The sequence below is a fragment of the Calidris pugnax genome, unplaced genomic scaffold (genome assembly GCF_001431845.1).
Source record: "Calidris pugnax isolate Ruff unplaced genomic scaffold, ASM143184v1 scaffold74, whole genome shotgun sequence".
Classification (NCBI taxonomy): Eukaryota; Metazoa; Chordata; class Aves; order Charadriiformes; family Scolopacidae; genus Calidris; species Calidris pugnax.
In genome coordinates, this window is record NW_015090790.1 from 1,881,560 (window position 1) to 1,908,419 (window position 26,860).

Genomic DNA, 26,860 nt, shown 5'->3' on the forward strand with positions numbered 1-26,860 from the left:
AGGAGAAAGACCTGGGAGTCCTGGAGGGCAACAGGATGGCCATGAGCCAGCAATGGGCCCTGGTGGCCAAGAAGGCCAATGGCATCCTGGGGGGCATCAGGAAGAGTGTGAGCAGCAGGTGGAGAGAGGTCATCCTGCCCCTCTGCTCTGCCCTGGGGAGGCCCCATCTGGAGCACTGGGTCCAGTTCTGGGCTCCCCAGTTCCAGAAGGACAGGGAACTGCTGGAGAGGGGACAGCAGAAGGCTACAGAGATGATGAGGGGCCTGGAGCATCTCCCTTTCAAGGAGAGGCTGAGGGACTTGGGTCTTTTTAGTCTGGAGAAGAGAAGGCTGAGGGGGGATCTGATCAATGCTGATAAATACTTCAAGGGTGGGTGTCAAGAGGATGGGGCTGGTCTTTTTTTCAGTGGTGCCCAGGGACAGGACAAGAGGAAATGGGCACAAACTTGAATGTGAGGAGTTGCACCTAAACCTGAGGAGGAACTTCTTTCCTGTGAGGGTGGCAGAGCCCAGGAAGAGACTGCCAAGGGAGGTGGTGGAGTCTCCTTCTCTGGAGACATTCAAACCCGCCTGGACATGTTCCTGTGGGACCTGCTCTGGGTGGCCCTGCTTTGGCAGGGGGTTGGACTAGATGATCTCCAGAGGTCCCTTCCAACCCCATGGGATTCTGTGAAGTCTATTAAGACGACCTTTTTTTAAAGCGTGGCACAGCAATTGCTAGTCTGTTTATACATGTTCCTACCACAAATCTACAAACTTTTGAAAAAATACTGTACCTCAGCAAGGAATCCCCTCTTTCTCCTGATCCCTCATTTCTCAGTCCTGAATTGAATCCACCCTCACAGCAAAGACTTTTTTGGTAGTATCTAATCTAAATCTCCCCTCTTCCTATTTAAAACCACTACCCTTCATCCTATTGCTCCACTTCCTGACAGAGTCCCTCCCCAGCTCTCCTGTAGCTCCTTCAGGTGTGGATTCAATCTTTCTCAATGTTGTCTGCAGCAGCGTGTCGTTGGCACACGGTGTACTCACAGGTATCCAGCTCCATTAGAAATTAGGAAATCCTGTATTAAAAACATCCAGAAAAGAGAATTGTGGGTCTGTATTTGCGCTTCAGCTTTAGTCTAAGATCCTTTCCAGCCTTAACGCTATCGAGTGTGCTACCTGGGGTGGATTGCGAGTTCCTTGGACCTTCTTATTCTCCCACTTTCATTAGACTTCCCCAAACGATGGTTTTAAATTAGCGCTGAGAACTCTTGAACTCCTCCCAGCGCTTTTCATTGCCAGTTCTCAATGCCTGCGGGAACAGCCCGCTCAGGTACCACCTGTAGGGGATTTTAGCAGGATCAGATCTTTATTCAGAACATGAGAGAATACGACTGAAATGAATATTGATTTGAAAATGTAATTACGTTCCCATAAAAATACTGGTGCCAAGATTGCAGCAGGAATATGCAGGATAATATTTCATCATTCAGTTCCCAGAAAAGTAAATATACTTTGGGAATACAGATTTGGAAGTATCTAAAGAGGTGAGGACACAAGACTGGAAGAAAAGCACATGATGGAACCCGAGTAGGACAGCCCACCAGGAGAGCAGGCCGAGGCCAAGGGGTCAGCAGAGAGACCCCCACTCCACTCCCATCAGCCCCCAGTTTACAAACTGGTACAGAAAAGGGAAACGGACACCACCAAATTACCAAAGATCCTCACAATTAGCTGTGAGGTTACCTGCAAAAAAATCCTGAGAAGGAGCCAAGGAATAGAGCACTAAGAGACAGCTGTAAGTTCACCTCTAGCTGTTATCCCCACACTCACTTTGCCCTTCCTTTTTTCCGCGAAACCCCCAAATCCCTGGGGTCCCGCAGGGGAGAGGTAGCGGCGCTGGCTGGACCAGCGGCTCTTCTCGCTGCCAGCAGAAGTTAAGAGGATCCAGCCCCCGTGAGCAAACACCTTCTGCCTCTCTTCCACGCTTCGCTGCCAAATTGTTCATCTGGCAGACAAACAGGAACTGGCTTTTATGCTCGAAGGGTGTTTATGTCTCCCATAATTTAGTTAAGGTCCCGTCCTGCTTCCATCCAGCTCAATAATAAGCCATTACACTTACATCGAAGGCAGAGGGTCCGACTCCTTGGTTGAGGAGCTTCTGTGGACAGACCCCGCTCTCAGAGGGTCGGGCAGGGGTCAACCTCCCCTTTCAACCTCCCTCTCTCTGCCCCCCATCACCCACCGGGTGTAATACGAGGGGCAGAGCCCGGCAGCCTATGCACGGGACAGGGGAGCTTATGGGGGAAAGGGACAGGACTCCTTCCCCTCCAGAAAAGCAGACATTAATACATCATCATCACCTCAATTCTTTCAGTTGGACAAAAGCTCTGCTGAAAAAATTGACACTGCAATTAACCCCATCCCTCCTGAACTCCCCTAACGGGCAGCTCCCCACCACGCAGGGTGCCCTGTCACATCACCCGAGGGGCAGCTATGGCAGCGTGTGGGCACCCGGCTTCTGACGCCTTTACAAGCCTATTGCCCACCCAGCAGGGACACCTCCCACCAGACCAGGTTGCTCCAAGCCCCATCCAGCCTGGCCTTGAACACCTCCAGGGATGAGGCAGCCACAGCTTCTCTGGGCAACCTCTTCCATGGTCTCACCACCCTCACAGTAAAGAATTTCTTTCTGGTATCTCATCTAAATCTCCCCTCTTTCAATTTAAAACCACTACCCCTCATCCTATTGCTCCACTCCCTGACAAAGAGTCCCTCCCCAGCTCTCCTGTAGCCCCTTCAGATATTGGAAGGCTGCTCTAAGGTCTCACTGGAGCCTTCTCTTCTCCAGGCTGAACAACCCCAGCTCTCTCAGCCTGTCCTCACAGCAGAGGTGCTCCAGCCCTCTGAGCATCTTTGTGGCCTCCTCTGGACCCGTTCCAACAGGTCCATGTCCTTCCTGTGTTGAGGACTCCAAAGCTGGACACAGAGCTCCAGGTGGGGTCTCACCAGAGCACAGCAGAGGAGCAGAATCACCTCCCTCACCCCGCTGGCCACGCTTCTTTTGATGTGGCCCAGGATGCAGTTGGCTTTTCCAGATGGTTGGCCAAGAGAAAGCTGCCATTCCTTACACTGTTTCACCATATCAGCATCTTTGCTAATTAACATTTCAACATAGAAACATGAAGATCTGTCCATATGAATACATGGGACATACACCGTATACAATTTGGCCACAAAATAGCTTACAACTGACAACTGACTAAATAAATTTCCCCTAGAAATTAATTCATGTTTTTAGATTTGTCAAATAATTTCCACCACAATCCCAAGCGTGGCTAAAATCGTACATTCTACTATAATAATTGCTGAAATCCCCCACTGACTATAAGATGTAATCCTGAGACAGCTCTTACCTGAACAGAAGGAAGCAGTAGAACGGGTACCCCGAGAGGAGGCGGAGAGTTGGTATTCAACGGGAGCAGCCCTTACACACAACGGGTTCCCTGGCGTCACACTTGGGTAGTCTGCCTAGATTTTGCTTTTCATTTACTGGGGAAAATAAGATCTCGGATACCGCTTCCAGAATTAAAGCTTCCCCCCAGGGTTCAACAATTCACACAGCGACCACTTCTGAATGTCTGCTACTTGCGCATAGTTTCAATTACAGAAGTTTTATAAAGGTCAAATATGTTTCTTAACATCGCTGGAGCCAACTCTGACAGACATCAGAACTAACCAAAGAGATTAAATCCAGCCAGAGAAGTCAACCTGCCTAATTTCAAACCTATTATTATTTATACGATTACATATGCATTCTGCCTGCGCTCTGCGGTCTATGAAACAGTGCTGGCAGTTTATAAAATGCAACGCTAATTACTCGTTAACACGTGGTTTCCATCTATGTTTCTTTTACGGGTTTTAATCTGAAATTAAGTCAACACAAAAGAAAAAGAAAACAACAAAGTATTTGCAGAGGCAAGACAAGGCTGTCTCCTGGCAGCTGCTGTGCTTTTGCAGAATTTCAAGATACCTACGTGCATTTTTCCCCTTCCACTGCTATTTAAATTAGGTATGTAAAAGGGAGAAATCAACACTTTGGGGAAAGGCATGGCTTGAACTGTGGTAGATTGATACCTAACGAATCGATATCCAATTCAGAAACTAGCTAAGAGAGACGGCTTGCAGACTTCAGGCACTTCAGGACCAGAACTCCCATCTCTGCTGATACAATTCAGACCAAGTTGGCAGAATACAACAGAATCTCACTCAACAGACACTTGAAATCAAGCAGAGGCAACCGGCAGCTCCCTCGCTGTCAAAATTGGCTTCAAGAAGCGGAGCATCACGCAGGCCCCCTGACCTTACTCCACTGAGCGTGTCAAGACAGCGGGAGAAGAGTGGATAAACACCTAAAAAGCAAGTTACATATCATACTTGCAATGAAATACGTCTTAAAATAATACTTTAGTTGCCCACCTCCAACTATAAATACTGAACCAAGTCAGGCTTGTGAGAGCATTACGGTTAATTCAAAGGGATCCGAAGCTTTTGGTCAACTCAGTTATAAAACTTTGAATTCCCCACAAACAGGCAATAACGAAGTAATTTGAAGTAATTTGAAAAGCAACAGATGGGGATGTTGGGTGTAGCTTGAATTGAACACAAGTAATAATAATTTTTAAAAAAACTAGAGAAACGTGATTTTTAAATTGAAGCTGAAGTTTAAACTGAACTTTTAAATAACCAGCAGTAACAAAAGCAAGCGAATCATCTTAATTATCACCCAGAGGCAGACCCAAAACAAGTAGCTGTGGCTGAAGGACATTGACAGTTTGTTTCACGTGGAAAATTGATTCTTCTTGTTGAACAGGATTTCTTTCCAGAGATGAGGAAGACACGTTCAGCCCAGCTGTAACCACACACTACAGGTATCTTTCATACTTTGGAAAGTGCTTCTGAACTCCAGGCTAATCCTCTGAACTGGAGACTCAAAACTTGGTTTGAACTCAACTGTTTCAGAAGTACAGGGCAATTTTTTACACTGCTTAATAGGTATTTGATGGAATACTAAACCAAAGCTCTCCTAGAGAGATGTCCAAGCGTAAAACCTTCTCTGCAGAGAGAAACATAGAGACATACACTAACCTCTAAAAGGTTTTGTTAAAGTCTTCTCATGTTGCTCTGTTACCCCGTAACGACCGTCTCAGAAGGCAGTGTTTCATCCTGGGTTTTGTAACGTTGTCACTTACCGTGTGACACTACCTTATTGCAAATGCAGGATTTGGGATTTTAAGCACCACTGGTGTAATTACAACTATCAATTTCTAACCCACTGACGATCTTCCCAGTCTTCCAGACATACCCCTCCCTGAGACGCATTTTTCAGGAGAGAATGAAGCTGCTTGCAAGATTCTGGGGTATTTTCGCGCAGGAAACCTGCCCTATAAACCACCAGTTTAACAGATCTCATACACTTCCAAATCAGCTGCTTGGAATCCCGTGTTCCCGTTTGCTGGAACACATTTGTATCTTTGCTATGAAAAATATGGCTCCATCGACTGCTTCTTTATGAGCTCGTTATAAACCGGCGATAGGACAGCGCAAAACAGTCCGTGCTTTCCATTTCACCAAGGAGTAATTCCCCCAGGCACTAAGACGCGACAGAAAATCTTTTAATATATTGAGCCATTTCATTAAGTTCTCTGTAAAGGAGGCAAAATACAGCATGAAATACAAAAGCTTTTCAAACACGCCACGGAATTTTGGTGGGAAGGTAACAACTTTTGCAAGTCACAGGCTTATATTGCGCATTAAAAATGTTGGCTGAGGCGTTAAATAACCACTGAAACATTTTTATATAAGATTTCGGATATATTGGTCAAGAGCGAGCACAAACATTTACTTTTTGCTGATTAATATTAGCAATGTAAAAAAAAAAAAAAAAAGAAAAAAAAAAAAAGGATTTTTTTTGGTGGGGAAAAACATGTTAAATAACCACTGAAACATTTTTATATAAGATTTCGGATATATTGGTCAAGAGCGAGCACAAACATTTACTTTTTGCTGATTAATATTAGCAATGTAAAAAAAAAAAAAAAAAGGAAAAAAAAAAAGGCATTTATCTGGTGAGTGAAACACATTCCCAGGTAGAATTCAGGCACCGTAGTTCTTTCCACATGAAGCCCCAAACAAAACCTGGCCAAGTGCTGCCTGAGAGATTATACACCAGGAAAACTCTCCTCAGCAGAGACCCCCACTTCCAGATTTTGACTTTTTCCCAGTTTTGAGGGAGCTGTTGTGAACTCTTACTCTCTTCTGCACGGAAGAAGCAATCTTCATAGAGGCTTTCTTCGCAAGGCACCTTTCCACACCTCCGGGTTTCCATAGCAACAGCTGAGCATCCTCTCCACCCGTCCACAGAGACTCATCCCTCAGGCTCCAGCAGAAGGAGCGGACGGTGGCAGAGTGTCCTCCACGAAGGGTACCCACCAGGCTCAGGCCATCAGCACCGCAGCTGAGGAGGTGAATGTTTCCTGTGGATGTTCCCCCAATAAGAAAGAGTTTGTCCACCTTTTCGTGGTACAAGCCACCTACCAGATAATGCAAGCCGTCCTTTTCCAGGCAGACTGCATCTCTGACATCCAGAACACGCAACAGGGTTATGGGTTCATCGGTATCTAACCGAGCAATGTCCCACCAACAAAACCCCTCATCATGTGTCACACAGTAGACCTGTTTATAGTCCTTCCCGGACCAGCCAATAAAACTTACCGATGAATCCGAATTGCACGTTGATATCAAAGCGTCATCTTCATTATCCTTGTTGATGTCGAACACATTAACCAACCCATCGGTTGACCCAGAAACCACCAAATTGGGTTCGATAGGATGGAAACAAATTTTGGTGATATCATCATTGTGACTTTCAGAATAGACTCCCAAGGGTTCTTTAGTTGCGCTGGCACAGTCTGTGACGCCTCTTGCATCCCAGAACACCAGAAACGTGTCCTTTTCAACTTTTTCTGTTCCAGCACAAATGATGAGGTCACTGTAGTTGATGTCAAAACTGATGAAAACGTTGGAAGGATAGCCACTGAATACCTGCACGGCTTTCTGAGTCGCTAAACGAATATCCCAACACTTGACGGTACCATCGCTGCACGCTGAGAACACTACGCTGTCACACGCGTGTGCAAATCTGACTCCGTTAAGTATCCCAGGAGGGGTACTGTACTCCCGCAGGAAGTTTAATGTTTCCCTGTTATATACCCTGATGGACTTATTGGAACACGAAACTGCCACAAAGCGAGGGCTTTCGGATTGAGCGGGTTTGGAAACATCTATATCCAGCAAATAAGCAGGTTCCTCACTCAGCACGGAACGTTTTGCTATGCGCAGACCTGCAAGCTGCTCCTCAATCTTCTCCACTGCAGTCATCTCAAACGCTGTTCCTAACATTGTCAGAAACCTGGGATAAATAAAAGCCAAGGTGAGTTTTAATTATAACATTCTGAAATCACAGAATCACAGAATGATATGGGATTGGAAGGGCCCTCTGGAGATCACCCAGTCCAAGCCCCTGCCAAAGCAGGTCCACCCAGAACAGGTTGCACAGGAACGTGTCCAGGTAGGTTTGAACGCCTCCAGAGAAGGAGACTCCACCACCTCCCTGGGCAGCCTCTGACAGGGCTCTGCCACCCTCACAGGAAAGAAGTTCCTCCTCAGGTTTAGGTGGAGCTTCTTACATTCAAGTTTGTGCCCATTTCCTCTTGTCCTGTCCCTGGGCACCACTGAAAAAAAGACTGGCCCCATCCTCTTGACACCTTAAAGGGTTTTAAGTATTTATAAGCATTGATCAGATCCCCCCTCAGCCTTCTCTTCTCCAGACTAAAAAGCCCCAAGTCCCTCAGCCTCTCCTCGTAAGGGAGATGCTCCAGGCCCCTCATCATCTTTGTCCCTCTCCAGCTCTGCTGTCCCCTCTCCAGCAGTTCCCTGTCCTTCTGGAACTGAGGGGCCCAGAACTGGACCCAGTGCTCCAGATGGGGCCTCCCCAGGGCAGGAAAATAATGTTAGCTTTAATAATATATATATGAAAAAGCATCTTGCACAGAGATAATGCATGAAGTCAAAATTCAATTATCCTGATGTTCTACCCGCTACAACTTCAGTTACAGAAACAGAGAACCGGAAAGGGCTCCACGAGTTCAGGTGTTCAGTCTCTTGTGACTGTAAGCACTACATCCCATAATCCCCTTAAAAGATTACACAGTCTGTCTGTGAGCCCTGTGAAAGTCACTTAGCTAAATTTGCTTTATTATTCTTATGAAGTAAACAGTAAAGTGATGTTCTCCACCAGTGGAGAGAAAATGAAGTCATCACCACTACCTGAGGAGGAATAATTTTGATTCTAAAAGGTTGCTAGGAGGCACAGCCCACAAAGAGTTGCATCAGGTGAGTTCTCAGGTGAACTTTCCTGCCGGGGGACACACAAAGGGTAGGCAGAGAAGAACAAGACCAAAATTATGTAGAACTACAGCCCGAAATGGCCAGATGAGATAACATTTACAAGTATTTAGGTGCCCAACAATGCACATCACCACCTGCCAGCATACCACAGACCACCTCAACAGGCTACATGATATCAGTAAAATTCACTGGAATTAACCACCTTTGCCAATTCTCCTAAGACACTAAATGTTTTTTGAGCCTCCTGTAAAACCACGATGCCGGTTCTTAGTGCAACTGATAAAAATCAGTTCCTCTGCAGGGAATGCCGAGGCAACTCTTCTCTGGCCGTACTGAACCCTCCTGGAAACCCATACTAGTTCAGCAATGTACACAAATTCAGATTTTAGCAAGCAAAACCCAAATTAAACAGCATTTCCTCAATCCTTTTGCACATAGGTTCACTTCTAAAAAACGGATATATACATGTATACACACACAGAGATTCGCTTCTATAAAATAAGAAAAGAAAAGAATTCTCTCCTTTCTGGAACACAAAGGAACATTCAATTCTCTAGTTGCAGTAAAGGCTTTCATCAATTTAGAGTAAGAAAAAAATACTGAAGCGTTTAAATTTAAAGGAGATATTTGCCATCACAAACAATACGTGGTTTTAGTGAGTTCACAAAACTAGAATCATTCCTGAAAGAAGAATGGAGGTGGGGTACATCAAAAAAGCATAAACATCCACATGAATGACTTCTGTTAAAATTACAAGTTCCATTAGACTATGCTTCTGTGTTTAAAAAAAACACCCCAATCATTGAAAGAATCAGATTCTTTCTATCTTTCAATCAATTCTAGGGGGTCAACACTCCAGGGTAAAGCAATAGTCAAAAATGTCCTTATTTCCTTAAGGACTAGGCCTTCAGAATCCTAGGCCTTAACCCAATCCGAGTTACCACATGCATGAAAGTGTCTTTGTTTGTTTGTTTGTTTTTTAAATCCAAACAAAAATGGAGTAAAAAAATCAAGCGGATCCAGGATGCAAAAAAATCTTCTTGTGCCTCCCCAGCTGTCCCATTGTAAATTTTTCTGCAAATTCTTCGGGCTGGATTTTTAGAGACGGAACGAACAAGTTCCCATGTATTACTTGTTTTAGGGTAATTATTTTAACAGTCCATGAGAGACCAGCAACAAAGGAAAAGTTGCTATGACAAAACTGCATTCTGCCTTTTTTTTTTTTTTCTTTCCTCCCCTTCTTGGTGGTGTTTGTAGTTTCAGAGCTTTGTTTTCCGTCCTCCGGTTTGGTACATACAAATATTCACAATGCTATAGGACAAACAAGCAAATTCTTAAAAAACAGCCTAAGCAGGCACACTCCTAAAAGCTTAATTCCCAAGTCACAAATAACCTCACTAAGCTATTTGCCTCACTAATATCCCAACAATGAGGTCCCCAGGTTAATCTTCTACATCAAAGCAACCTTTCGGAGCACATCTACAAGTAATTTCTGCCCTAAGAGGCAGACATCCTGTGGAAACTCCTTTCCCCTCTAAAGAGAAGAGGTTCAACATGTTTTCTGGCATCAGCCTGCACACAACCCTTCCCACACAGCTCGCTCCCTCCTTACTCTTCTGGTGTGTCCTCAAATGGAACAAGCTTTTACTAGAATGATTACAAAAAGCCGGCTGTGCTCACACCCTGCTCGCTACACCGCTCAAACACAAAACTCTTCAACTCCCATGCAAATTATTAACTTAAATTTAAGAAATAAAATACTTCATTATTATTATTATTAAGGACAACTTCTACTTAATCCAATTTACTGAAAAATTACAATGGAAGCTTCTATTTAAATGACATGCTTGAAGGTGGAGAAAGGAGTTTTCATAAAGCAGCTACCCTGTAGTGCTATGGTTACTAAAAAAAATTGCGTTCTCTCTGTAAACTATTGTAAGAAAAATGTAGTTTTCCAGACTGACCTGAATTTCAAGCTCTAAATATTCAGAGTTTTTCTACTCAAAAGGCCAAGTAAACTCAAACAGCCATGTTCCTGACAAATGTCATCCATTTGGAAGGCAAGCTGCAGTTGTTTAAATATTACTGACTTTGATAGAGAATATTATTCAATAAGCAGTTTCTACAACACTCATGTCAGAGCTTTTAGTGCTGGGGAGGGGAGGGTGAGGGAACTCCACAAGTACCCAAAAGTTGTAAAGAGCCAGAGCCTGCAAAAGCACGTTCATTCAGATTTAATAATATTTTCTGGGAAATAAAATTAGCCCAAGATAGCTCTTAAGCTTTTACCCCTGAATGACACAGGTACAGCTATTCTGAAATACCAGAAAATGCTGTTCATGTTTCCAGATAGTGTGCAATTTATATCATTAGGAAGCTGGAGGGTACGGTTTTCAATTCTATTTCCACCGCGACAACTAAGAAGCCTTAAAATTGCATCTGATGGCAGCCAGGTTTTTGCTAAAAACTCAGTAAAATGTCTGCTCCAGTAAGAAAGTCTTCAGACTATTATGAAATTGTGATTGAAGGTTATATAAACAACTCCTGCTCAAACATCAGGGTGTAGCTGCCAGCCCTTCCTTTTCAGAAGGGGAAGTCACTGTTGTATTTTGATGGGAAAGTTTAAATGGCAGGAATAGGATCTGTGTTAAATTTATGAGACAAATAGGAAACAATGGTCTTCCAAACACAATAGAAGATAACTATGCGTTGGACTACAGCCACCTACAAAGCACATGGTGCTCTGTGCTGCAGAAGCGAAGCACGTTTCGTTCAGCGCTCCTTTGCCAATCTCTTTTGTTGTGGTCACCAGGAATCCTTTGGCAAGTCAGGATCACAATCTGAATAAAGCACAAGTGCCAGTCGCTGTGATCAATGAGGAAAACTGCTCACGCTCATGAGAAAAATGGCCCCACACAAAGACTTTGGAGGGCACAGACAGCTTGCTCTCGAACTGTTCCAGTCTCAGAAGAAATGGCAGAGATAGCACTGGCCAAAAACTTTTTTTTGCCCAAGGTATCTCCTTTGCATGGGGTAAATATTTAAATTCAGGTTGTTCACTTACTCCAACTCACAGTGGCCCACAGTCTGGGTCATAGAATCATAGAATGGTTTGGGTTGGAAGGGACCTTAAAGATCATCTAGTTCCAACCCCCCTGCCCTGGGCAGGGACACCTCCACCAGACCAGGTTGCTCAAAGCCCCATCCAGCCTGGCCTTGAACCTCTCCAGGGCAACCTGTTCCAGTGCCTCACCAGTCTACAGTCTCAACACAGACAAAATCCAGGTGATGCTAAGGTGCCAGGAAAACCCCACCACTTGGATGACACACAAGTATCTGGCTTTGGCTAGTCCCTTGTGTTTGAAAGAGAAGTCCAGTCCCACCATCAGTGATCACCATCCCTCCTATGTAACAACTGCACCTCTCGTCTGCATCCCCAGAACAAGATAAAGCCACCTTCTACAAATTAACCCTGAAACTTCTGTGTTATTGTATCTAGCCTCCAGAAGGACATCCACGTGGTGTTTCCTATGAATTAACTTCACAACTGTGAAGTTGTGCAATGCAACCCCTGCACGTCTCCTTGAAATCACAACTACCAGAGACAATAAGCTTCCTGAGGGACGCTCAAAACTCATGAAATCTTGGGAATTCAGAATAAATACAGTACTCTGAAATAACCTAAAACATCCCGGCCTCTAGGGCATCCTACAAAGCTCCTTTAGAAAAGAAATAAGTTTGATTTTTAGAACAGAAGACACTAAGCAGAAGGGATGCCAAGGAGGAAGGGTAGGATTTTCAGAGGCCTTTGCTGTGCATTTCTCACCAGTGGGGTGTGGAAACAACCACACAGAAAGACTAGAAGCAAAGAGCTTCCTGTGACAGAGAACTGAAAGGTAAGGACCTGTCTGCACAAACTAAACCCTTCACGCACTCTCAGCATGCCCTGCTGTGCTCTTCATGCACTATTCTAAAAATCTCAGTCTCAGCTTCAGCCAACAAGCTCGTGAGCCCTCTGCAACCCAGAAAGCTTTTCAAAAAATAAACCAGCAATTCAGAAGTTATTTTCCTTCTCCTCCTAGTTGTGTACACGGGATACTGCCAAACTGCGTAGTTCCCATTTCCAAAAGGGAACGTTAGCTCAACGCCACAGAGAAACATAAAAGTACCTTTCTGAAAAACCCCGTGGAAGATGTGGGAGAAATGGAACTCTGCCTCAAAGATTTAATCAGGAACGTAAGAGTAACTTACGAGTAGGAGGGTAGAAACACGTAATAAAAATGAAAACAACCTGTAGTTTTGGCAATGTTCTCCGCAGAGGTCAAATACCAAAAATAGCAAGGGATTTGAACAGCAGTAGATGAAATCTTGCACTGTTCTTTCCTACTACAAACAATGCAAACAGACCCTCCCTTTATTTTCACAATTATTAAAAGTTCAAGAACAAACTCAGAGCAAAACCTGGAGCTCTGGGCAGTGGAAAGCAATTCATGCATGCCACATGACATGTGGTTTGCGTTTTAAACCCAAGAAGGGGAAGAAGTGCAGGGTTGGCTGAGGAGAAGGCACATTAGCACGCTGCACTTCACTAATGCGAGATGCCTTCAGAGACCTCTCCTCACCACCACCACTCCACAGCAGAAGATGGATCAGCCAAATGATCCAAGCACCGAGGGGAAGCACAAAACACCCAGCAGGCACGCGTCGTTTCTGCAGGATATAAACTCCTCTGCTTGGTTTTTGGTGTTTTACCACAGCAGAGAAATCAGGTGTTTCCCCAGCAGACCCACAAAGCCACTGTGAGGCAGAGAGAACAGCATTTTAGTCCATCAAGCAGGAAGGGAAGAAGATGTGCGACAGGCTACGCTAAAGACGTAAGCCAAGATGTAAACTGCCAAGAGAATTATTTCATCCTTTCAAGCCAGTTACATCCAGATTCCAAATGTGAAGCACAGCAAGAAAAAAAACCAACAAAACCTCCATGTAATTTTGCATTCGCAGTACAGAGAGAAATATTACATGAGGAGAACAGAAAGGAGGAAAAAGATAAAACATCGTCACAACGAAGTCTATGGGAAGAGCAAAAAAATTAGGTCTTCCATGAAAACAATTCCTACCCTCCCACCAGGACAGACCTTGGGGGTACAATCCTCTTCAGCAACAGAGAGAAGAGCTGAAGGTGGGACAGAGAACCCAGGAAATAGCCTTAAACAACAGAATTGGCTAGAGGAAAAAAGAGTAAGAGTCAGAATTAGGAGAGAACAAAGGGGAAAAGTCACATTTTTTCAATGCTTTCAGGTTCAATAATGTAAAAAAAAAATTACAACTTTTGTGTACTGTTTTTTTGGGGGGCACAAGCAGATGTTGAATCAAAAAACCTCCTGTTGGAAGATTATACCAGATATCCATACAGAGAGAACACAAAACAACTTTTAGATTTGACCAGGCGTACTTTTAAATGCATAAATCATAAACACTGCACATTGAATATTTTTGTCAAAATAAGACTTTTAAAATTAGTATTTTTGGTGTAAGATTTTGCATTCCAGCTAAAAAGACCTCTTCTGAGGTCTGCATCCAACCCTGGTAAATAGGGTGGAGACAGGAGAGGTTTAGAAAATTTAAGCATGCCTTCAGGTCCAAACTGCAATCAATTAACATTCAAACTTGAATAACTGAAGGCCTATTGTTATAAATTCATGAACTAAAGGGAAGGCAAAGAGCTGCAACAGACCCAGATGACAAGCCATCGTAAGAAAAAATAAAAATAAAAAAATCTAAGTCTAGAACAGTCCAACGTACAATTACAAAAATTCAAACAAGCCAGAAAACACCATACAAAACCGCAAAAATGCTCAAAGTACTAATTTTGACTTCAAATTTAAGTCAAAATTATTAAAGACTGATTTCAGAGAGCTAAACTACCTTCTCTAGAACAATTTTGGAGATTCCAACACAAAACATGGGAAACATAGTTTCTAAGTACTCTAACAAGCTGTATCAAACATGATTTCAAACACGTTTAGGAATTTCCCTTTTTCAATCTTCTCTTTTCACCCAGTTCCGTGCTGGTGGCACTCACCTACTAACCGGGGCGCAGCGAAGTAAGCTCTCTGCCACCAAAATCCCACTCTGCCACGAGCAACTGGATCCAGTGGAGAACTTCCTCGTGAGGGGGAGGTTTCCTAGTAAGGACCTCACCGAGTAGAGGATGTTACTGCATCCAGGTGTTGATGAGGTGGTCATCCAATAAAGGAGACTGCAAAGTAGTAAGAGGATAAGAGATGCTCTATTTTACTCTCCTGGCTATTCTCAGATCAAGCTGCCAGAAGCTGCAGCAAAAGCAATCCTGTTTTATAAAGGCAGATCTGCATGATTCCCAGGGAAAGGTTAAATTACAAAAAGAGAGATTACAGCAGGGACGTCTATCTTCTAAATTCTATATGTTCTCCATTATTTTTGTAAAGAATACTGTATTTAAAAACTGGCTGCAAAAGTTACTTTATGCCCAAATTGCACGCTCCATCCAAACACGTAAACGACAAACTGCATCCTTTGGTGGATCCTACAGAACAGGCAAGAACTGCCAGGAAAACTGTCCCAGAGCTGAACCTCAGCTTTTGCTCTGGAGCAAGTCTCCGAGACGGGAGTCAAATGGAAGGTTTATGCCTGACTTGTACTCCAGCCCAGGATGCTAACAACATACAGGGTGAGGCATCCAGGTCACCTTCTAAAAGCAGGCTAAAACATCTGGAAGTCATGGCCGTTTTGGTGACGCTCTTGCTCTATCGACCACCTCCCCCTGTGATGTGGGAGGTGTCCCTGCCCATGGCAGGGGGGTTGGAACTCAATGATCTTTAAGGTCCCTTCCAAGCCAAACCGTTCTATGATGGGACCCAAGATGTAGGTTAACAACCCCAAAAGGAATGAAAGGTGGACAATGGCACCAACAGCTCCAGAAGACTCCACTCTCCAAGGGCTGTGTAAACATCAATGCTCCCAACTCCAGCAGATGCCAATTCACAGCTTCAGAAGGTGGCACCTTTGTGTCCTGCTGTCTGTCTGTAACGTAACCACGGCTATTCAGCCAACCCGCTGCAAAACTTGAAAAGAATCCAACTCTCAGCCTCTGCCTTTGTGCTTATCAGAGCAGTGACCACAGAAAAGTCATTTCCTTTCTCTTGTGAGCACCTCCCAATGTAGACACCATATTGACGTTACTTTTTGTAACCACAAACGTAGGAAAGAAGATACAGAACTAATCAGTTTCTCAATTACATATGGCAATCAACCGCTGGAAGTCAAACATGTAGGGTACAACATTCTCCTGCGTGTAGTGTTTTCACCATTCTCATTTCCTCAATGTAACCACAATCAGCTAGAAGAAGGGTCATACCTTTCTCTGAACTATCCCTCACACGCCTCCTCAGTAACAGCCTTTTCACTTCTTAAAGGTCAGAACAGCTTGCTGTTTGACTTGGCACCAGAGCTATGCACTAAGATTTTCTCAAAGGTCAGAACAGCTTGCTGTTTGACTTGGCACCAGAGCTATGCACTAAGATGGTCATCTCAGAGATAAGGAAGACAGAAATAAAGCTATTTGTCCGGGCAGATTTGAACAAGACCCCGGCCTACGAACCCTTAGTAGTCCTGATTCTGGCAGAACAGCTTCCTAACTAATTCCCAGCAAGCTGCAACATTCACCCTTTGCTTTCTTAATCAGTGAAACAACGACAGTATTTGCCTAAATTACAATACTTGTGTAATCAAACATTAGTAAGTACAGTCAGCAGCAGCCTTTCGCAAGAAAAAGCCTTGTTCTGAACATCTAGTCTACACGATAAAACGCAGAAGTCACAGTAAGAACGCAATGCACCTGCAAATTCCAGAATCGAAAAGTGCTTCGATGTCCTTTCAAGTTTGGGATTACAACAAAGGACTCCAAGAGGGATGATTTTCAGGGCCATTTGAAGCTGAACAAAACCACCACATGAATGGACAACCCCAATGATCCACCCTACAGAGAACGGTGAAAAGGAAAAATTAGTTATGCAGCTGCATTAATAATTTAGAATAATTTTAATGACGCTGAAATAACACCATTTATTTCCTTCAATTTTGACATTGCCAATTGCTACCAATATCGCCGTATAAAAAACCTTGGAAATAAGTAAGAAGATTCTTCCCAAATATTAATAAATTTTGCTGAAATTCTTCCAAAGAATTTATTTCTACACCACAGGAAGCCTGGGGAATTTCAGCCTAAATTTAGCAGCAACCGTAATAAAAGGATATAAAGAAACTTAGCTACGGCAGGAAAAATAGCTCCTACTACCACACACTGGTGCCAAAATACCTACAATGAGATACAATGTTTTATTTACCAGAATATTTTAGAAATTCGCTCACAACAGCAATTTAGCTTAAGTACACTTTGTTACAAGAGCTCATTCTTCAAAACACGAGAGTATTGTGTTTTCAAAACTCTCTTCTTAAAAACCCATGCTTAAATCAGCTACTACAGTTCTCCCTTCGCTAGGGATGTTGCTGGTGAACTGGTACGATGTTCTCCTACACGTGCCCATGTGGCACCGGGATTTTCCAAATACAACAATACAACATTGCTTGGCAATTTTTAATACTAGGCTAAATCACAGCCTAAGCAACTCTCTACAGTTCCAGATGTTACTGTACAAGCACAAACATCTGTCAAGCCTAAGTGAGGGCAATGACTTCTCCTCATTTTCCTCATTTGCTTCCCCGGGAATATGCAGGTCACTACGGTGTCTTCACCAGTCACACCCTACAATATCCATTTTTGATACTGAGCTAATCCAGAACATCACCCACGTCAAGGTAATTTGCCAGATCGTCTCCAGTACCAAAGCAACAGTGGAAACTGGAGATCCCTGCATGCCCATGACAGTGCACAGACTACCAGTTTCCAAAACACGCTCTTTGTGCACAACCTGACAGCTGGAGGCTCTACTGAGTCCTTAACATGCCCTAAGCTCAATTTTCAATGCTTTGTAGAAGACAAAAGGAAAAGATGTCATCTAAGTGACAACAGGAGGATGGAAGACGTTGAAATAAAGGGATTTAGAACTATGTTGATTCTATCCTGTTAAAGAGAATTTACTTGTCAGTTTCCACAAAAGACGCTAAGGCATCGAGTATGTGCACATCAAACCCATGCGAGGCGCTCTCTTCAGCTCTTTGTTTTCAACAGCCTTTAGACAGCATTTACACTTGAACCATACGCAGCACTCCAGAACTAGCTTCACCACTGCCACACATAGATTAGGAAAAAATAAATCATTTTTTCCCTTTTTAAAACATCCAAGCACACATTGATTTCCCACCGTACTGCACTGGAAGTTCACGTTCAACTGCTTTTCCACTATAAGAGTGATTTAGGACTCAGTCATACGAAATGGAATCGCAAAAAGCAAAGGACAAAAATGCGAAATGGAATCGCAAAAAGCAAAGGACAAAAGAATCAAGGAATGATATGGGGTTGGAAGGGACCTCTGGAGATCCAAACCCCTGCCAGAGCAGGGCCACCCACTGCAGGTCCCACAGGAACGTGTCCAAGCAGGGCTTGAATGTCTCCAGAAAAGGAGACTCCACCACCTCCCTGGGCAGCCTCTGCCAGGGCTCTGCCACCCTCAAAGGAAAGAAGTTCCTCTTCAGGCTTAGGTGGAGCTTCTTATACTCAAGTTTGTGCCCATTTCCTCTTGTCCTGTCCCTGGGCACCACTGAAAAAAGACCAGCCCCATCCTCTTGACACCCTCCCTTGAAGTATTTATAAGCATTGATCAGATCCCCCCTCAGCCTTCTCTTCTCCAGACTAAAAAGCCCCAAGTCCCTCAGCCTCTCCTCGTAGGAGAGATGCTCCAGGCCCCTCATCATCTCTGTAGCCTCTGCTGTCCCCTCTCCAGCAGTTCCCTGTCCTTCTGGAACTGGGGAGCCCAGAACTGGACCCAGTGCTCCAGATGGGGCCTCCCCAGGGCAGAGCAGAGGGGCAGGATGACTCTTTCTGATGCACCTCAGGATGCCATTGGCTTTCTTGGCCACAAGGGCACATTGCTGGTTCATGGGCATCCAATTGTCCAGCAGGATGTCTACCAGAGCAAGTGTGTAGGTATTGATATCTACTGTTTTCTGATCAAGAGACTTCCTGTATGCAGCAACACAGACAATTCCTGCTGGCAAATCACAAGAAAAACTATATGCTTTTGTTAGCACCCACAAATCCCTGAATCCTGGGTGGGGAATTTATTTTTCTGAGATCCACAAAGACCTTTCCAACATCTTCAGCAGACAGCGTTGCCCCAAAACAAGACAAGAATAAAAAGCAAAGTCAAGAGCTTTATGCACTTTAGCAACCCTACTGTCAATGAGTTTGTTCTCAATGCTTTAGTCAATCCATATTTTGCAGGGTCATAGCAGGTTGGCAGCAGGGCTCCTTGCTGAAGCCAATCTCTTGATAATCAAACCGTAATCAAGTGCAGATGAGGACGGGTTAGATGACCCAGGGAATGGACTGTTTATCCTACAAGAAGTAGCTGGGATGCTTTGCCTTGTATAGCTTGGCAAAGGCAGAGACTGCGAGGGGACACGATCACTATCTACAAATACATCAAAGGAATAAACGCTGCGGAGGGAGGGGAGCTACCCAAGAACAATACTGGCACAACAGTTTAAGAGTATAAAAAGACCATAAATAAAATTTAGAGCAGAAATGATAAAGTTTATCTTTCCAAATAGTTTCAAATTAGAACAGCAGGGGCAAAAACTTGGACTGTCTTCACCTACTTTAACAACCTCATCGGCCTGGCACCCACAACTGCCCTCGTACAGCAAAGAACACAAATAGGAAGGCAGACTGAAAAACAAGCAACCACAAGATGAGCTGGCTCATCGTTTCTTTGTGCAGGACACCGCACTGCCAGACAATAGCAAGACACAAGATCAGCTTACTGCAGACTTTCAGCAGCAGTATCAAGACCGTAGTTAGAGGGTATGGACGTGCACAGACAGAATGCAACTTCCAGCTTAAGGCAGCTTCCTCTCCTCCTGCCTCCAAAATTCACAGACAGAAGGGACCTCTGGAGATCATCTAGTCCAACCTCCCTGTGAAGGAGGCTGGACAGGTTTGGAATATCTCTAGAGAAGGAGACTCCACAGCCTCTCTGGGCAGCCTCTTCCAGGGCTCTGCCACCCTCACAGGAAAGAAGTTCCTCCTCAGGTTTAGGTGGAACTTCTTACATTCAAGTTTGTGCCCATTTCCTCTTGTCCTGTCCCTGGGCACCACCGAAAAAAGACCGGCCCCATCCTCCTGACACCGCCCTTTAGATATTTATAAGCACTGATAAGGTCCCCTCTCAGTCTTCTCTTCTCCAGGCTAAACAGATCCAAGTCTCCCTGCCTTTCAAATTATCAGGATAAAAGTCCAAGGGCTTGAGGGTGCCCCTCCAAACAGCCACATCTTTTTGCAAAGACTGCTGTGTGGAAAATGCAACGCCTCCCTCTCAAGTTTGAACGTCTATCAGCCACTGCAACGTAAAACTGAAGATTTTTTTTTGTCCTGCGTCTCCCTGGGCAGCACAAACCCGCCGAAAGGAGGTGGGCTAAGGCAACCTCACGGCCAGTTGGAAGTTCCAAGGGTGTCCGATGGCCAGAAGCTGCTATTTCACACTCAGCCCGCTTGGTGTCACTCATGACCACGGCTCACCAGCAGCTCCATCATTCTTGAGGAGCTACTGGAGTCACGGATTGAGACCACACAGTTCAGAAGGAGACTACTTACCTCTTTTCATTACATCTTTACACTCCTCGGGTAATTTTAATCTGTTACAATAACCCGTCTCCTTAACAAAGTGGCATTCAAGGAAACAAAATCTTAATTTAGAGTGCAAGGCATAGGAAATAAGCCTAAAGTACTGCAAAGGGCACTAGTAAGGCACCAGCATTTTTTGATTCCTGTTAAATCCTTAGATCTTCAAATCATACTATTCATCAAAAATCACAGCCTTCACTTCGAATTTTCTAGCAGCAAAAACTCGAGAAGGAACAAACCCCAAATTCAATTACATTGCAACTTTTTATTTCTGATCTGTCAGAGATTGAAAATAAGTTGCCTGCTCTTTTTCAAAGTCTCATTTTTGTGAACTCAATTCAGAATTTTTGATCTTTCAGACTTCATGGCAATGCAAGCTGCAACTTGTTCTGTGCAACACATGCAGAAGCATACAGGGAACAGGTGACTTTTGTGCATTTGTATTTCACAGAATCACATAGGATTGGGGAAGGGACCTCTGGAGATCAGCTAGTCCAAGCCCCCTATCAAAGCAGGTCCACCCAGAGCAGGTTGCACAAGAACGTGTCCAGGTGGGGTTTGAATGTCTCCAGAGAAGGAGATTCCACCACCTCCCTGGGCAGCCTTCTGCCAGGGCTCTGCCACCCTCACAGCAAAGAAGTTCCTCCTCAGGTTTAGGTGGAACTTCTTACATTCAAGTTTGTGCCCATTTCCTCTTGTCCTGTCCCTGGGCACCACTGAAAAAAGACCAGCCCCATCCTCTTGACACCCTCCCTTGAAGTATTTATAAGCATTGATCAGATCCCCCCTCAGCCTTCTCTTCTCCAGACTAAAAAGCCCCAAGTCCCTCAGCCTCTCCTCGTAGGAGAGATGCTCCAGGCCCCTCATCATCTCTGTAGCCTCTGCTGTCCCCTCTCCAGCAGTTCCCTGTCCTTCTGGAACTGGGGAGCCCAGAACTGGACCCAGTGCTCCAGATGGGGCCTCCCCAGGGCAGAGCAGAGGGGCAGCATGACCTCTCTTGAGCTTTCCTCTTTAAGCATCCAGCAAGCGCCAAGTCCAGAAACACTCATCACTAAATTTTCCCAGGGACAGTGGGGGAGACAAACCAAATCCAACAAGTGAAAACCCCTTCCTCTCTCAATCCATTACACTCACATCTGGCTCCAACGAACACTCCCGAAGCAGGAACATTCAACCCACATACACAGTAATAGTTACCTGAGACATTAAATTAGTTTTACCCTAAATCTATTCTCCCCCCTTTCAAAATTGAGTCATATACTTCCTTGGATACATTGGCAGATATTGAGTAAACTAAAATCAACTCCACTTACTTGAAAAAAACCCTCCACGAACTGTATACAAAACTCAAGTTAGTCAGGTTTGGTAGTAAAAGAGCTGTATGTTTCTAAACAAGAATTTTTGCTTTTACTGCCATCTGCTTTTCCCTTCTGCTTCCACAAAGGAATAGTAACACTTAATTCCAGCTCTCTCAGTCATTCCCATAGCAACAAACATACACATGGGCTTATTTACTAAAAGATCCTCAAATTATTGAAAACTAATCAGCATCTGAACTTTCCTATTCCAGGTACTGCCAGCATCTAACTTCATCTAGCAAGCAGTTTGTCAATTTTAGTTAAATGCTGGGTCGCCATTTCACCAACTTAAGTGCTTCTTTTACATCTTACTTTTAATAGGAAGTCGAATAATAATTTCGCTTAGAAATAAAAGGCATGGGTAAAAAAAAAGAAAGATCCCAGCAGTGATGGCCAGCTGCAGAAAAGGTGCAAGTGAAAAGTTGCTAATCAACTAAAAAAAAATAAAATTAAAAAGCATGAAGGTTCTGCTGAAGGAAAAAAAAAAACACAAAACATGTCAGCAGTGGCTACAGGTGCTAACAATATGTTCATTCATCCATCTAAAAGCAAAGTGAAATTGCAATTGAAAAACACTCAACACTTTCAAATTTAATTGCTACTATACACAAGCACACTATAACAAAAAAGTAATTTTACTTCAAAAATATTTTTTTTTAATTGTGTTAGTTTAATCCAGCAAAAGAACTATGAGTGGCTTAACGCATCTGGTTTTACACAGGTAAGATTCACTTGTTATATTAAATGAAGGATTTCCAGAACCTGTTAGTTTTAATTTTTTCATTAGCTGGAAAACTAGGAACTAAAGAAAAATAAAGTGCCTTTATAAGGCCACAGTGAAGTCTTACATAAAACAAGTCTCAAAAAGGAAAACAATAAGGACTATGTTTTAAAATATTTTAATTCCTTTATCTGTTGCAACTTTTAGTCTGAAACTATTAAGACCACCAAAAAACATTTCCAACACCACAAATAGTGTAATAAAAATAATAACAAAACTCTGAGAATATTAACAGTCTGCAAGAAGTGCCTTCGGATTAATGTGAAAAAGGGGAGATAAATTTATGTCCAGTCTCTAAAGGGTATAAACAAGAGCACAGATGGTTTGTCTTGCAAAGGCTGAGAGAGCTGGGACTCTCTAGCCTGGAGAAGAGAAGGCTGAGGGGAGACCTTAGTCATACTGACAAGGATCTAAAGGGTGGGTTGAGGGAGGATGGAGCTGGACTCTTTTCAGTGGTTCCCAGGGACAGGACAAGGGGCAACGGGCACGAGCTGGACCATGGGAAGTTCCACTCAGATCTGAGGAAGAACTTCTTTGGGGTGAGGGTGGCAGAGCCCTGGAAGAGGCTGCCCAGGGAGGGTGTGGAGTCCCCATCTCTGGAGATCTTCAAGCCCCACCTGGATGCTCCTGAGTGATGTGCTCTGGGCAGCCCTGCTTTGGCAGGGAGTTGGGCTGGATGGTCTCTAGAAGGTCCCTTCCGACTCTGACAATTCCGTGATTCCGTGACCACCATCCTCTCCCACCACAAATTCCACAGGGGCAATCCCTGCCAAACCCACTGGAGCCCCCCCCCCCTCCCAACCTCAACAGAGGGGACCCCCCTCCCACAACAACCCTCCACAGAGGGCACCCCTACTCCACAGACACCATACCCCCCCAGAACGACCGTCCCGCCCCATCCTCCCCACAGCAACACCCACAGGACAGACTCTGCCCTGCCCGCGGCGGCCCTTACCCCACCCCAGCCCCCTCAGGCGTCCCCACCCCGGGGGTAGTTGCCCCGGCCCGGCCCAGCCTCCCCAGACGTCCCTACCCCGGGGGTACTTACCCCGGCACCCCGGGGGGGGCCTTACCCCGGGGGTCTCTGCCCCGGTCCCTCAGAGCCACCCTCTCCCCCCGCCCCGCCGCACACCACGGCCGGCCGCCACCGCGTGCGCACCTACAAGCCCCACCCCCTGAACCCTCCCCAGCCACCCCATTGGCTGCTTGGCAGCATCGCCGGCCGCCATCTTACCTTTCCTTGGCGGCAGGGGAAGGGGATTGGTGCAGGCGGCGGCGGAGGGGGCGGGACCCACCGTTGCCACGGCAGCGGGGAGCCCGCCTTCCCTGCTGAGGCGGCGGCGGCCATTAACCGGCCGTGAGGGGAAGGAGAGGCCGGCGCCGCCTGGCGCGGAAGAGGCGCCCAGCTGGGCCGCCAGCCCCGGGGGAAGGGGGTGCCAGGCCGCGGCCTGCAACTTCCGACGGGCTGCCGGCGGCCAGCAGGGCCTCCCGGCTGGAGCCGTGCCCAGTCTCGGGCACCGCTCGGGGTCGTTTGGCGCCCTGCCCCTGGGAAGCGCAAAAAGAAAATGATCTCATCTTCGACCGAGCAGAGTTCAAAAGAGTCACCCAAAAAGCCTAGCGAGCAAACAGAGAGTTTGCTCTGTGGCACACGAGGTCAGATTTGGTCAAATGGAAGGACAGGGAAGTGCTGGAGAGGGGACAGCAGAGGCCTACAGAGACGATGAGGGGCCTGGAGCATCTCTCTGATGAGGAGAGGCTGAGGGACTTGGGGCTTTTTAGTCTGGAGAAGGCTGAGGGGGGGATCTGATCAATGCTTCTAAATACTTCAAGGGAGGGTGTCAAAAGGATGGGGCTGGTCTTTTTTCAGTGGTGCCCAGGGACAGGACAAGAGGAAATGGGCACAAACTTGAATGGAAGAAGTTCCACCTAAACCTGAGGAGGAACTTCTTTGCTGTGAGGGTGGCAGAGCCCTGGCAGAGGCTGCCCAGGGAGGTGGTGGAGTCTCCTTCTCTGGAGACGTTCCAAACCCGCCTGGACACGTTCCTGTGGGACCTGCTGTGGGTGGCCCTGCTTTGGCAGGGGGTTGGACTGGATGATCTCCAGAGGTCCCTTCCAACCCCATGTGATTCTGTGACTGAATTTTCCTTTATAACTTTTCAGCTGCAAAACTGACAAGTGTCCAAAATGTAATACCTTTCAAGAAGCCAGGAAATGCCAGGCTGGTGGGGTTCCAGAAGGTTACGCACAAGTCCCTTGGCTCCCACCGGTGTCCCTGGAGCTGTGCTGGTGTCCTGCATCGAGCTGCCATGCTCCAGGAAAGCAGGAACGGAGGGAAGGATAATTTCCTGGGAGGGATCCAAGCAAGAAGAGAGACAGGAAGGTTAATTAGGTTTCCCTTCAGCTTCCTGCTGCATTTTTCCAGACCCTTATTTTTTTCCAATTTACGTTCCAAACAGTAATTTTTTTACTTACAATTAAATAGGCCAGCACATACAGGTTATTAGAAGAAGGATAGCATACTTTACAATTGCTTCTTTAATATTGCCCAAAGTGCTAGAATTCAAAATCCTTTGTTCTATTCTTAATTTACTGTTCTTCACTGAAGCATGTTTCGCCCCATTTGCAGAGTGTTGTGTGACTAATCTCAGGTGGCTGTTACTCAGTGAGAGAAGTAATTCGTACCTTTGTTTTTGTCCAAGCTGAAATCAGATCTGTGGTCTTTTAGCTAAATGATAGAATTGCTTTGGTTGGAAGGGTCCTTTCAGATCACCAAGTCCAGCCATATTTTCTGATGAATGCAGTTAAGTCGTGGTAAACAGTACTACCAATATCATAGATAAATAAGTAAATTATTTCAAGAAGTATTTTTACACATGAAAATACTTTCATGAGTTTTAAGTATCCACTGCCATTTTTTAAATTAAGATCTAAACATTTGAGCTCAGTGTATATTTTTCTAGCTAGATAAAAAAGAGCTGTATCTAAACCCAATAACGTGGTCGATTCACATGGGTAATAACCAAAGAACATTATAAAAACCTGGCTTATATCTCAGTTTAATGGCCTTCTTACCTCTGATGTATAACAAAGGCAGAAAGTCAATCAAAAGATACTTCAAAGGACTGACAATTTCAGTTGCCTGCCACTAGTAGCGTGCAAAACTTTAATTCATTCTACATGCTCCAGCATAACTATTGTTATTTTTATAACTGCAGCTATTTATGTACCTACCGGTGCAATAATCTTTCAGTGAGAATACTCTTCCCTGTGATGGCTCTACAATACCATGAGACAATCAACTTTCACAGGTACATTGATGATTCACCTACATTTCAGCTTAAAGTCTGCCTGCTAAATGGTTTATTAGGACCAGATGTTAACGTAGCTATTTGTATTCACAGAATCACAGGATGATTTGGGGTTGGAGGGGACCTCAGGAAATCATCTAGTCCAACCCCCTGCCAAAGCAGGGCCACCCACAGCAGGTCCCTCAGGAACGTGTCCAGGCAGGTTTGAATGTCTCCAGAGAAGGAGACCCCACCACCTCCCTGGGCAGCCTCTGCCAGGGCTCTGCCACCCTCACAGCAAAGAAGTTCCTCCTCAGGTTTAGGTGGAACTTCTTCCATTCAAGTTTGTGCCCATTTCCTCTTGTCCTGTCCCTGGGCACCACTGAAAAAAGACCAGCCCCGTCCTCTTGACACCCTCCCTTGAAGTATTTATAAGCATTGATCAGATCCCCCCTCAGCTTTCTCCAGTCTAAAACGACCCAAGTCCCTCAGCCTCTCCTTGTAAGGGAGACGCTCCAGGCCCCTCATCATCTCTGTAGCCCTCTGCTGTCCCCTCTCCAGCAGTTCCCTGTCCTTCTGGAACTGGGGAGCCCAGAACTGGACCCAGTGCTCCAGATGGGGCCTCCCCAGGGCAGAGCAAAGGGGCAGGATGACCTCTCTCCACCTGCTGGAGTCACAGGAATCGCAGGAATCACTTGCTGGAATCGCTCACAGAAGCCCATCAGCCAAGCAGGTATCACAGAAGCCAGACTGATTCACCAACTGCTGTGAAAAAGTGCCCTTTTTTGTTTTTTGGGTTTTTTTTTTTGTTTCTTTTTGCTTCTTAACAATTATTTTGAGGGCAGGTTTTTTCCAGCATGGTGCATTGAAGATAGAAAAACGTCCAAGCTCATGACATCAAAGCACAAAGACCTACAGTACATAGTGTTTTCACAGTAAATCCCTTCCACCATTGTTGTCAGCCTGGTCCTGCTGAAGTTTATCACCCAGGACTAATCACTGCTCAGATTCCTGAGAGTTGTTCAGAAAATTTCAAAACCAGGATGTATTACGATTTCATCGAAGACAATATTGAATTTAACAGGGTATACATTACAGTACTGAAAGCTGTGTTGCAAATGTCATTATTACAATGAGAA

General features: G+C 45.1%; 1 protein-coding gene across 5 annotated transcripts; it reads right to left on the bottom strand.

The window, feature by feature from the left end:
• Positions 1–5,995: 5,995 nt before the first annotated feature.
• Positions 5,996–23,557, bottom strand: WDR89 (WD repeat domain 89). Of its 5 annotated transcripts, none has more exons than XM_014966583.1 (4): positions 23,483–23,545; positions 16,330–16,470; positions 14,536–14,712; positions 5,996–7,455 (listed from the first exon to the last, which is right to left on the bottom strand). In XM_014966583.1, the coding sequence occupies exons 3-4, from the start codon at positions 14,697–14,699 to the stop codon at positions 6,228–6,230; spliced, it is 1,392 nt and encodes a 463-aa protein (XP_014822069.1). In that variant the 5' UTR covers positions 14,700–14,712; positions 16,330–16,470; positions 23,483–23,545; the 3' UTR covers positions 5,996–6,227. The 5 variants fall into 5 exon arrangements, with proteins under 5 accessions (XP_014822069.1, XP_014822070.1, XP_014822073.1 ...); XM_014966584.1 differs by having other exon boundaries at positions 23,508–23,521; XM_014966587.1 differs by lacking the exon at positions 14,536–14,712.
• Positions 23,558–26,860: the final 3,303 nt, after the last annotated feature.

Excerpts from the sequence above, each read along its gene's own strand:
- WDR89 (XM_014966583.1), bottom strand. The coding sequence starts at position 14,699 with ATGACCACCTCATCAACACCTGGATGCAGTAACATCCTCTACTCGGTG. Across the intron at positions 7,456-14,535 it reads CGCTGCGCCCCGGTTAGTAG|GTTTCTGACAATGTTAGGAA; the intron begins GTGAGTGCCACC and ends TATTTATCCCAG.